Source organism: Pipistrellus hanaki (genome assembly GCF_964339955.1).
Source record: "Pipistrellus hanaki genome assembly, chromosome: 2".
Classification (NCBI taxonomy): domain Eukaryota; kingdom Metazoa; phylum Chordata; class Mammalia; order Chiroptera; family Vespertilionidae; genus Pipistrellus; species Pipistrellus hanaki.
Genome location: NC_140504.1, coordinates 52,820,569 through 52,833,088, shown reverse-complemented (window position 1 = coordinate 52,833,088; position 12,520 = coordinate 52,820,569). Strand labels below are relative to the sequence as shown.

Here is a 12,520-nt window from a genome sequence, read left to right as displayed (position 1 = left end):
GTTGGGAGCCGACTATGTGAATAGCATTTCTTTGCTGTCAGGAATAGGGGTAAACTGAGGCCAGGGAGAAGCAGAGCTGCTCTTGAGGCCTGGGTGTAGGGCCCTGAATGAGCGTGGTCCACCCCGTGGGTGCTCCTGGAGCTGGGGTTGTCGGTGTGGGAGCACACTCAGCTCCTCTCTGGGTACGTCCCGTAACGGAAGCTCATCATCATCCAAGGACGCCTCCAGGACCCTCTGAAGTACACTCCCCTTCACTCTGCCGCCAGGAGGGAGGAGCACTGGTGGTCAGATAACATCCAGGTGACGAGAGAGGAGCTGAAGCTGGGAGAGAACAGCTGCCTTGTCTGAGGCCTCGCAGCCAGTAGATGGTAGATGATGGTAGATGGTAGACTCATAGAGGGTAGAAAACCTCTGAGCTGGTCGGTCCAGCAGGTCCCTGCTCCACCTCTGCTTGTTTTGTTGTGGGGTCGAACCCTGGGTTCAAAATAAGACCACCGGAGGCTGATGATTGATTAAAAAAAGCAGGCAAGGATTTATTGAACTGGCCAGGACGGCCGCGAGAGCACCACCTGCAGGTGGAGTCCACACGACCGCACTGTTTCAGGTGTCGGCAGACCTTTTAAAGGTCCAAACCACAAAAATTTCCTTTGTTCTGAATTCTAAATTCTAAAGGCTGGGAACAGCCCACAGGGTCGGGTTGTCCCCAGCCACATTTTGCTGAACATTGGAATGTGGCCCTATCTTGCGATAGCAGATAGTACAGAAGCAGACCTGAGCGGTTAGTCTCTAAAGGTTATCTACAGTTTCTACTCCTGAAGCTACTGAGTCAGTGGGAATCCACCTCCTGTGGTCCTGGTCCACAGGCACAGGAAAATTGCCTTAGCCTCCAGGTCTCCATCTGGAAGCTGAGGTAACTACCCTATGTTTAAGCAAGTGCAGAAGCCAGAATAGCAGGGTTAAAATTCAAACAACAGCCGAAACCGGTTTGGCTCAGTGGATAGAGCGTCGGCCTGCGGACTGAAGGGTCCCTGGTTTGATTCAGGTCAAGGGCATGTACCTTGGTTGCGGGCACATCCCCAGTAGGGGGTGTGCAGGAGGCGGCTGATCGATGATTCTCTCTCATCGATGTTTCTAACTCTCTATCCCTCTCTCTTCCTCTCTGTAAAAAATAAATAAAATATATTTTTTCAAAAATTCAAACAACAGTTTTTACCTAAGTATGGTTGCTACCATATTTCAGTTTCTTCTGCTGGAGGGAGGAAGCAGCGACGTATTACCTCTGCAGGGACAGGAGGGCTCTGCCACCAGGAGATGATTTTGTTTTGTTAGAGCAGCGTTTTTCAACCGCTGTTCCTCGGCACACTAGTGTGCCGCGAGATGTTGCCTGGTGTGCCGTAGGTGCAGACAAGACAAGAATTTTATAATTTTTCACTATTTTGTTTACTTAATATTTCATAATAAAGTAATTATAAAATACTTTCTTTGTGTTTATTTGATTCCTATTCAAGAGAATTACTTTATATATAGTCAATATAGGCACAGAGTTAAATTTTTTAACATTTTCTAATGGTGGTGTGCCTCGTGATTTTTTTCATGAAACAAGTGTGCCTTTGCCCAAAAAAGGCTGAAAAACACTGTGTTAGAGGGTGGGAAGGTGGGGTCCCCCTTTGAGGCATGCAGGGCAGGGGGCAGGGCCAGAGGCCTTGTTTTCTCTTCAGCCCTCCCCCAAGCGTGGTCTCATGCTTCCCGTGTGCTGGCTCCTCGCTGCGTCGGCCGTGGCCGTGGGTGGTTACTCTGCCTTTCTGCCTCCTCCCCAGGCCTGTCCCTAGACTAGCGACTGTGGGTGGGCTTTCAGGGCAGCACAGTAACTGGGTTTCTCGCCTCCTGTCCTTCCTGGCAGGGCTCCCTCTCCGCAGGGCGAGGGGAGGGGTGCTGCCTCTCTCTCTACTTCAGATCTCCCCTCCCCTCAGCTCCCCGGAGCCCTCTGCCCCTGAGCGATGGCCTTTTCCGCTTCCGCCGCGCCCTCCTCCTGGTGCCCTGGCGGGGTTCCCCGCACGATGCTTTCTGTTCACTTCCACAAAGGCTCTGCATGCCTTGTGTTCACAAACAGCCATCATTCTCCACAGCAGAAAAGGAGATCGGTGGAGGCAAACAACTCAGACACCCTCCCTGCTTGGCTTTGGAACACACCGTAGGGGGAAGGCAGCAGACTGCTCTCCCCGCCAGCGTCTGCCTGGTAGGCCCTTCACAAGCACTCACAGGTATGGCAGGGGGACATGGCACCCTGGCCACAGCCAGTCGGCAGGGGGACCTTGCCGGCTGGCAGTGCTAAATCCTGGCCCCGGAGGCCCCATCCCCAAGAACCTGCCCTCCTACCGTAGAGCCCAGGGGCTCTGCCCGGACCCACAGGAGTGGACACCTGGGCCAGCAAAACACTCTTCCTTTCTCACGTCTACTCCACCCTGCCCAAGACATGGTCTGCAGTCCTGCAGCCAACTCCCGAGGTACTGCCCGGCCCAGTTCCTCCCTGCCGTTTCCCGGGAAGTGGGCTATGACCTCGGACATGGTACCCTTGGCATTGGTCTGTTAGAGACCAGTGTCTCGTGTAAACGTCATCGGATCGCCAGGCTGTCCCGAGAGCCCCTAGATGCGTGTGTGATGGACAGAGGAAGGACGGACCGGGCCCCTGCCCTCATCCGCTCCCAGGACCGACAAGGGTGGACTTGGCTAACTCATTTCCCGCGTTCGTTACAGAATTGTCGTTAGGTGGTGATCAAGTTTTCAAAATTTGTCCCAGACAGGTAGTGAGTCAGAGACTCTCCTGGGAGTTGTCTGTTTTGCTCAGAGACACTTGGAGGAGTGAGGGGTGAGGGGTGAGGGGAGGCTTACAGGAGCCGTGGCTTACGTGGGGGTTCTCTGTCCACGAGGGAGGGCCCAGGAAGAGGGTGGGAGCAGGGGTTCCTGGAACGAGCTGCGCTGTCCTCCCAGAACTGTTGGTCACCGGGACGGTATTTTAACTGGGGTTCTGGACTGGTCTCCTTCCTTCTTCCTTCCCTGCCCCCAAGAGAAGATGGCAGGGTGGCCCTGGTGGGCACAGATGTTTAATATTTGTGTGTGTTTTTTTTACAGAGGCTGCAGCTGAAAGTCATCTCAGGCTACTGTCCACGGTGGCCCAGGCAGTGAAAGGACAAGGAACCATCTGCTGGGTGGACTGTGGGTAAGTCTGGGGACCTGGGCGTGTGGCTGGAGAGCAGGGGGCCTGGAGGCTGTGGCCATGGGGGCGGGACTTGCCCCTGATGAACCAACCCTCTGAGAGAGAGGATGGGATGGAGAGAGGCTGCAGAAAGACCTCCCTGTGGCCTGGAGGAGGCGGTTCTGGCTCTCCCTCTGTCTGTCCGTCTTCCCTTCTTCCAGGGAGCTTTTACTTTTACTTGGCCATATGTCACTTGTTTTTGGCAGGAGGGGCTGGTTTTGTAGATGGGGCCTTGGTACCCAGGGAGGCAAGGTGATTTTCAGGTGACCCATAAGCTTGCTTGTGGGGGAGGGAGTTTGGCAGCAAGAACCTGGGCTTTACCCCCCAGTACAGGCCAGTAACAGAGGTCTCCTCACCCTGCGGCCCAAGGTGGCGGAGTCGGCTGGCCAACCTGTCTGCCGCCTTGGCTTCCAAGGTGACGCTATTAGATGAATCAGGTGGCTTAGTCCTTCCAGCTCGCTCCTCTAGCTGTGTCTCACCCCTACCCCACCTATCCCAGTGCCAGTGCCAGTGCCGTGAGCTCCTTTCCCTCCTCCCTACCCCCCTCCTCCTCATCTTCCCTCTCCTTCCTGACCTCCCTCCTCTCAGGGGTTTTCTTGTCGGAATCGAGTGCCACCCCCCGCCCCCCAGGAGGAAAGAGGCTACTTCTCAGGGTGGGGAAGGGCCGGTTGGTGGAGTTCCTCTGATTATCCTGAGTTTGGGAGCTGGAGTGCAGGGTGTGCTCAGCTTCCCTTTCCTCCCCATCATTAAGAATAATTTCCACATCTCTCTGTGCTCAGTGCTTTGCTGCTGGGATTTTATTTATACGCACCTCTTGTCATATCATTAGCTCCCAAGCTGGCATAGATTGGCGGAAGCACAGAAAGATAAGCAGATAGTGAATGAACATAGGAAAAAAGATAGAGCTAAGAACAGGCTTGCCCTTTACACGTTTATGGAGCGCCAGCTGTGTGCCAGGCGCTGTGCGGCACTTGGCAGACAGCAGTGTTTACATGTTCTTCTGACTGAGGACGAGAGGTGTTTCCTGAGCCTCTTTGTCCTGCCACTGCTCACCTGGCCTCGGGGTTTGCCAGGAGCGTGGAGTTGGGAAGAGGAGGGGAAAGGAGAATTGTTCTCCAGGGTATTGTGCTCCGGTGAGTTAGTTTGGGGAAGAGGTGGGGTTCTGCTGGGAAAGGCAGCTCTTTTCCTGGATGGCCCATAACGGTCTTTAACCTTGGACATAGCTGACCCTGCCTGAGTCACACACCTTGCTATCTCCCTGTGGGTTAAGTGAGCTTTCACGGGCTCCACTCCAGTGCCATCTTCTTCCCCGGCAATCTGAGTTCTGAACGGCTGTTTTGCAAGTGAACTTCATGGCCTCAAGCTTGCCCCGCCCATGACTGGAGAGGACTGAAGGAGATTCATATTTTGACAGAGCACCGAGTCAGGCCCGCAGACGTGTTAGGCCAGCAGTGTTTGCTGAAGCTGTGTGTGTGTGTGTGTGTATGCATGCCTGGCCTCACACCTCCAGGTTTACTGGAACACCAACTCAATGGAAGAGGCTACCCTCTAGATCAGCAGTTCTCAGCCATTCTAATGCCATAACCCTTTAATACAGCTCCTCATGTTGTGGTGACCCCCAACCATAAAATTATGTTCGTTGCTACTTCATAACTGTAATTTTGCTCTACCGCTAGCAGTCACGACCCACAGGTTGAGAACTGCTAGCAGGGTCGCCTAAGACCATCGGAAAACACAGATATTTAGATGACGACTCATAAAAGTAGCAAAATTACAGTTATGAAGTAGCAATAAAAATAATTTTATGGTTGGGGGTCACCACCACATGAGGAGCTGTATTAAAGGGTCGCAGCATTAGAAAGGTTGAGAACCGCTGCTCTGGATGGCTGGCGAGAATTCTAGTTCATCCTGGTCTGTCTTCCCGGTGTGTCCCTATCTGCTGTAGCTCGCCAGGCGTGCACTTCGTGCCTGGCAAAGCGCCAAAGCCTATCAGAGAGGACTGTCCACAGCTGCCGATGATGCCAGTTCTGCCCAGTGAGGCCTATCACGGGGGTCTTGTGAGGCTTGCATTGGCAGAAGTGGGCAGAAGAGCTTTGATGTTGCTCCATCCACCTGGGTCCACTCAGCAGACATTTTTGAGCACTTACTTTGAGGTGCACAGTCATGCCCCCCACCCCCCCCACCAAGGGTAGCAGTGTCCTCTGAGCCAGGAGAAGGCAGATACCTAATCCCGTGACTACAATCCAGGTGAAAAGTGCTATAAATGGCAGCTATTGTATCTGTGTTGTCACTTAATTTTGTCTGGAAAGGTTGAGAAAGCTTCACAGAGGAGATAGAGTTCAGGTTTGGGCAAATACCTCAGCGTGTCCGTCAGGTCTTTAAAGTGCCCCGGCTTTCCCTGCAGGTGTGGTGTGGGCCAAGCACTGCCCGGGGTCCTCTGGCTGGTGGCCCGCGCAGGCACAGTCCTGCTCTGCCCTCTGGATGGGCAAGACTAAATGGGGCCGGACTCGTGTGTGGAGAGAGAGCGAGGCGATTAGAATGCAGGACTCATGTGGAGACATGTATAAGTGCCAGTGGGAAAAAGAATCCTGTGACTGATGTGCTAAATGAAAACCGAGGGAGAGGGCGCCTTGGAGCTTAAAAGGTAACCTGAAGACAAAGGGCTAGATGGCTTCATGCATGTAGCTGCCACTCCATGTATCCCTGTAAGAGGAAGTGGAAACTGAAATGGGAAATAGCTGTTAAAACGGTTCAGAGAAGTAGGTGGATTGAGGAGCTCCAATGGATTGTTGGAAGCAGCGGTATCTGTGTTTGAAATCAGAGGCAGAGAACGGCTGTATCTTCCCAGAACAGCCCTCGGACAGAACTCGGCTCTGGCCTGCGCCGGCCACCCTGGGCGGCAGTTCTCACAGGCCAGCGTCACGTGAAACTGCCCAGGGCACCAGCTGGCTCTGCCCTCCTGCTCAGTCACCCCCGCTCCCCGGCTTCCGAACGTGCCCCGTCCATCATTAGGGGACCTACCATCTTAGCTCCCGGGCCTGCGATGACAGCTCTCGCTGTGGTCCTAAATGTGTTCCGTCTGTGTGGATGAATCCGAAGGGGACGCTCTGGGGATGGGCAGACGTGCGCTCAGGGCCGCTCTCTGTTGCCGTCTGCAGTGGAGTAAGTAGGTGGAACGGAGCCAAGCCAGCGTCTGCTCGCTTTTTATCTCGGCAGCTGTTAACTAGCAGGTGGGCAGCCGGATCACCCCTCCCCTCCCACAGGCCCTCTGAGGTCCCCCAGCTCCCGTCCTCCCCAGCTCTGCCTCCTGCCCTGCCAGCGAAGGGTCAGAGGCTGGGATGGGGACACCAGGGCTTGGAGTGGGGCGACAGGAAGGTCAAGAGGGAACATCCCCTTCTGCTTTTCCCCTGTAAAGAGCAGGTGAAGGGAATGTGGGCACTTGAGGGAAGGCAGAACTCTGGTGAGAGGTGCGTGGCACAGTGGCAGAGGCTGGGTTGAAGGGTCAGCTTTGCTGCTTCTTACCTCCGTGACCTTGGATAGGACAGTCACTCTGGGTCATTTCTTTGTCTTTATTAAATGGGACAATAATTCTTTCTTCTTCCTAGCTCCATGGAAGTTCTATCTGGAATACAGTTGAGGTGGGAGACCCTATGCTGCTATAGTTACTTTTCATCTGGGCGGGACTGTTCAGGACTTTCGGGAAGCTGGAGGGGGAACCGGTGTGTCTGTTCCTCAGCGACCTTTTCTTGAGTGAGGAGCCGTTGGTGGTTGTGAGGGTGCCTCTGAGGGAAGTTTTGGCAGGAGAGTCAGCCCCAGCTTGTGGGTGCGTGGCTCCGACCCTGAGGAAGTGCAGGGTGCGGTGGAATTTGTACACCTGCAGGTCATGAGGCCTGCCTCTGAGTCTGGGCTCATCCCTAAATAGCCTGGTTCAGATAAATCCCGGAAGCTGCCAGACTAGTGTGTGTGTGTGTGTGTGTGTGTGTGTGTGTGTGTGTGAGAGAGAGAGAGAGAGAGAGAGAGAGAGAAGGTGTCTTTTGTCTTCCAGTCTTTGCGGGGGCCTTTTTTTCCTTTGCATCTCTCCCCCTGCCGGGTATCTGCCTCTTAAAGCTTTCCAATCCTTCCCTCTGTGCATCTCTCCTGTCTCCGGGTTTGTTCTCTGTCCCTGACAAGTTCCTGCTGCCTCTTCCCTTCTCTGGTCCCTGCTGCCCATCTCTGGACCTTTTCCCTCCTCTCTTCTCTGTGTGGATGTTTCTTTCCCTCTTTCTCTCTCTTTCCTGGCGCTTTCCTCTCAACCGGCGCCTACGTGCCCGCAGGCACACAGCCCTCCCTGTGGGTCCTCTCCCAGGCCCAGCAGCTTGCTGCTGTGAGGTTTCCATAGGGTGTGTGGCTTCTGTCCAGGGATCTGTCAGCTCTCCCTGCCCCTCACTCCACCTCCAGGCTCAGGCCTCAGCAGCCACGCTCGGATTGGCTGCTGGTGGTTGTCTGGCTAAGTGTGTGGTGTGTGTGTGTGTGTGTGTGGTGTGTGTGTGTGTGTGTGTGAGAGTTGGTATTCCCTCCGTGCCCCGCAGCCTGGCATCGGGCTCGGCCTTGGCGTGGAGTGCTGCTGTCTGGGCAGCTGAGCGGGGCCAGCAGGCGGGAGTTGGGCTTGGGATGCTAATTTCTGGAATTTAGATTCTCACCGGGCTGAGGCTGCCCTCTCCCTGCTCACTGCTTTCTTTCTGAGGGTCAAGGTCATTACCTAACCACAGTTTCCTTCTCCCCTGCTGTCTCCCATCTGCCTTATTCCCCCTGGGACAACGCTGGCTTCCCAGATCCAGGATTTAGGGCCTGCCAGCGTGGCCAAACCACATTTTGAAGTCCTAGCTTTTCTTCTAAAGAATATTTGAGTTTAGCGTTTGCTCCTTTCTCTGTAAGCATGTTTCACATGACTTACTGTGTGTTAGAGGAGAGCTGTGTGGATGTGTCTTCAGACACCTCCCAGCACATTGGCGGGCACTCCTTGGGTGGCACGTCCCCCGCAGCGGACCATGTCTCCCGCAGAGGAGCTGGGCAGGCAGGTGGAGGAGGAGAAGGCACACTGATCTCCCTCTGTTCCCATCACTTTTACTAGCTAGTAAAAGTGCTGCGTAACTCATTCTTTATTCTGTGCCTTCTTGAGGTGGGGACAGCCAGACCTGGGAGGATCCCTGCTGTAGGCAGCAGGCCGCTTCATCAGAGAGCACTACCTGGCCACAAGCTCTGCCCGAGGTGAAGGCCAGCTGTTCCAGGACTGTTCTGTCTGCCGCCCTGTCCTCCAGTTACATTCGTTCATATTGTCCTCGGTATTTGGCATCCAGAAGTCACTCTGACAGTATTTCCTGCTCATTTGCTCCTTAGCTCCCTTTTTTTTCTTTTTTTTCTTTTTTTTCTTTTTTGTCTCTGAAGTGAGGGCACTTTCTACCTCTCCTCTCCCACCCACGTCAGGGTGACAGGCCCATCTGCTCGGGGTCCCGCCACGTCAGACGGGGCAGGTGGGAGAGCGAGATGTACCCTTTCTTTGATGGGGAGATGAACCCAGGAAGGCTGCGTTAGCCAAGGGTCCCCGGTGGCCAAGACAGGCAGGGGCCAAGGCCAGGTTCCTAGGGGTGTGCTCTCTCCCCGCTTTGGGAGGCTGCAGGCTTTGTGTGGACATGAGCAGCTGAGTGAGGGTTTGGTCAGGGTGCTAGGAGAGAGATGATGGAGGTTCAGATCTTAGTGTCTCCACCTCTGTCCTGGCTCCTGGTCCATCCTTCAGGATATAGGCAGCCTGCCTTGGTGCTTTAGTAATACTTGACCCCATAGAGGACTTGGAGGCTCCATTCAGCTCACGTGCCCAACTCCTGCATTTTGCAGCTGGGGAAACCAAGGCTCCGCCAGAGGTCACAGGCTGGTGAATGCAGAGCCAGATCTAGAAGCCATCAGTCACTCCAGCTGGCAGGTGGGCCTGCCACCAAGGAGGGTCTGGGACTCGGACTGCGACTTATGGAAGCCACACCCCTCCTTCCTGAGCATCTAGCACCTGTTTCTCTCCCTTCCTTCATCTCTGGGTCTGACCCCCAGGAGAGGGTGTGGCCAGCCTCCTGGATGATCAGCGTGGCTCCGCACACCCACTGCAGCCACTCCCCAACCAATTCAAAGGAAATGTCCATGCGCACCCATCTGTCAGGGCCAGGGTTGGCGGGGAAGTGTGCACAGGCCTCTGAAATCTTTGTCCACATTCTCTGTGGAGGAGGGCCAGGGGAGGTGGAGGGACAGGATGTGGCAGGTCGTGGGTGAGTGAGTAACTGAGCAGAAGGAGGCCGGGCTCCAGCGTCCTCAGCAGACAGAGTGGCAGGGGAGGCCCTTCGCACGGCCAGTCCACCCTCTGTGATGCATCTAGGGAGGCGGTTTTCTGCCTCCCTCTCCATTCCAACAAAGCACCTAGTTCCCTTGTTCTCTGCCTATGACTCCTCCCCCCTCCGGAGCCTCAGTCACTGGCAGGGGAAGGGAGGGACAGCAGGAGGTAGCCAGAAGGTCAATTAATTGTGTCTAATCTCTCAACCAAGGTCCTTCTAAGTCCCTGAGGTGGCTAATTTCTCTCTCCTTGGACTCTTCTGACTTAAATTTTCTGTACTGCACGATTAGTACACACACACACACACACACACACACACCTGTCGGAGGGAGGGGAGCCGACCTGACAGAGCACCATCAGGAAGTGTCCCCCGGTGGGATTCCTGGAGCTCAGCAGCCAGAGCCCAGAGCCCAGGGAGCCCGCAGTGCAGGGCTCCTCCCAGCAGTGGCAGCTCAGCGTCAATCAGGGCCTCTTTCACGCGGGTGATTACCGAGGGCCGCCCGCTCTGTGCCAGCTGCTGTTGTAGCCCTGGGGAAACAGCGTGAACACACAGAGCCCGTGTCTTCACGGAGCAAACAATTTTGATGGGGCGACAGTCAGTGCACACATTGGCCAGATGTGGAGATGCGTTTGCCAGATGTGGAGATGCACGGTGGAGAGAGACAGCAGGGAAGGGAGTGCTGGAGGGGATGGCAGAGGTGCTCAGAGAGGACAGGAAGCCATCAACCCTCTGAGAATGGGTGCATTTGCGTGTGTGTGTGTGTGTGTGTGTGTGTGTGTGTGTAGGGGGGAGGGGAGAGGGGAGAATCCTTGGGCAGTGTCTAGAACCTAAGGAGGGAAGAGGGTTGTGTGGAGTCTGCAGCAAGGAGTCCTGTGGCACAGACAGAGCTGTGTGTGGCTTGCCTGGAGTGGGGGCCACAGGCTGCAGGGTCCACCCTGAGAAACAGGCTGGAGGACCGCTGGCCTCCCAGGTCCACTCAGCCACGTTGGGTGGTGGGTTGGCAGCATTGCTCCTAAGCCTGGCCGGGCTCACGGGATCTCAGGCTGCAGCAGACTTCCCCCGGGAGGGGGTCAGCCCGGCAGGCAGCGATTGGGTTGCAATGACTCTGAGCCCTGTCTCTCCTCTTTCTGCTTCGTGAAAGTCACAGGAAAGAGGCTGCCAACTTGACAGGGGGGAGAGCCATCATGGGATGGCATTTCTCCCCTCTGAGTGCCCACCACTGGCGAGGCTGGGTGGGCTGGGTGCCGTGTCAGGGTTCCTGCTCCTGGCAATGGTTTATTGTTGCAGCTGAGCGGACGGTAGGTGGTCACAGGGACAGTTGAGCGCAGCAGAACGAAGCTGGCCTAGGAAAGTGCTGAGTGCGCGGTTGTCAGCAGCCTGAGCCGAGCCCTCTCTTCTGGGGAATTAACTCGGGCAGGGAAAGGGCACCTCAGACACAGTTCTTCCCAATCGAACCCGCTGCCTGTCAGCGTGGCCTCACCTCAGCCTGCGGGATGGGCAGACCAGACTGTGGTGGCCGTAGTCAGTGGAGGCAGGTGTGGCATCCCCACGGGGCTTTAGGGTAGAGTTTCCAGCGAGGAAGCAGTGGGCTGCCCCTCCAGTAGCCTCCTGAGCCACGCCCTCGGCTCTCTGGTCTCCTTCCCACCCCAGCATATCCCTTCTTTCTGGACTCCCTGTTTTAAAATGCCCTCACCACCCTGGAGGAGCAGCCATTGCAATGCCATAGCCTTTCCTTTTTGGATTCATCGTGCCTTTCTGAGGCCTGCGGCTGCAAGCTGCAGTGGCCCCTGTGCTGGCTGCCATGGGCAGGACGGAACGGGGAGGGAAAGGCCGTGCTTCCTGAATTGCAGATGGTATATTTACATTTAAAATGAGGCCCCGCAATTCTGCGTGTGCACTGAAGAGCGATGCTTTTAGAATTGAGCTGAATGGTTTCATTAGTCCATCTGTTCTGGGGCTGGTGCACAGCTGTGGGAAGCTGATAGCTGTAGACGGTGGGGAGGTAAGTAAACAGGTGGGAGATGAAGGGACTTCCCTCAGGTGGCTGTCATACCTGGCAGAACCAAGTTTCTCACGCAGCGGAGTCAGGCAGCAGAGCCCGGTGGAGGCTGGGTGGCCAGCATACCCTCACTGGCTCCACGCAGAATGGGGAAAGAGCCCCGCAGCCAGGAGCAGGGCGGGGGGTGGGTGGGTGGCTGGTTGCCTTTGGCGGGCTGTGGGGCACACTTGGCTGAGTGTGGTGAGGTTGTGTATGAGAGCAGGGAAGGTCTCTGAGGGGGCTGGTGTGGGGCACAGGGGAAGCCAGACCTGGAGACTGGGGAGAGGAAGAGCCAGGGCAGGAGGTGGCATCATCCGATCACCTGGAAGGTTCCTTATAATGGAGTACGCAGCCCAGGCTGGTGTGGCTTGGTTGGGCACCCTCCCGTGCACCGAAAGGTTGCTGGTTTGATTCCCAGTCAGGACACATGCTTAGGCTGGGGCTCAATTCCTGGTAGAGGCATGCAGGAGGCAGCCAATCGTTGTTCTGCTCCCACATCAATGTCTCTCTTTCTCTCTTTCTTTCCCTTCCTCTCTAAAAATCAATAAAAATATTTTATTAAAAAAACAACAACAACACAAAAAACACCAGAGTTTTGGTTCAGAAGGCCTGGGATGGGGCTGAAAGTTTGCATTTCTAACAGGTCCCTCAGTGAGGCTGGGGCAGCTGGTCAGGGGCCGCACTGAGGCCCACCGGTCCAGCAGGAAGGACTAGATGAGATGGCTCCTGAGCACGTTGTACACCGTGAACAGCACCCAACAGACATTTTATATTAGAATCGCGAGAGGGCTCGATTACAGACTCCAGCCCTTCACTGAAACTTCCCCGTTCTCCTTTTGGCTTTTGGCCGTTCCTGGTCAGATGCCATAATTCTTT

General features: G+C 55.4%; 1 protein-coding gene across 1 annotated transcript in view; it reads left to right on the top strand.

The window, feature by feature from the left end:
- PDIA5 (protein disulfide isomerase family A member 5) overlaps positions 1-12,520 on the top strand; it is a 95,690-nt gene that overhangs the window by 29,918 nt on the left and 53,252 nt on the right. Inside the window, exon 3 of the mRNA XM_084871652.1 lies at positions 3,130-3,217. Within this exon, the coding sequence (XP_084727778.1) occupies positions 3,130-3,217 (88 nt within the window). The remainder of the gene's footprint in view (positions 1-3,129; positions 3,218-12,520) is intronic.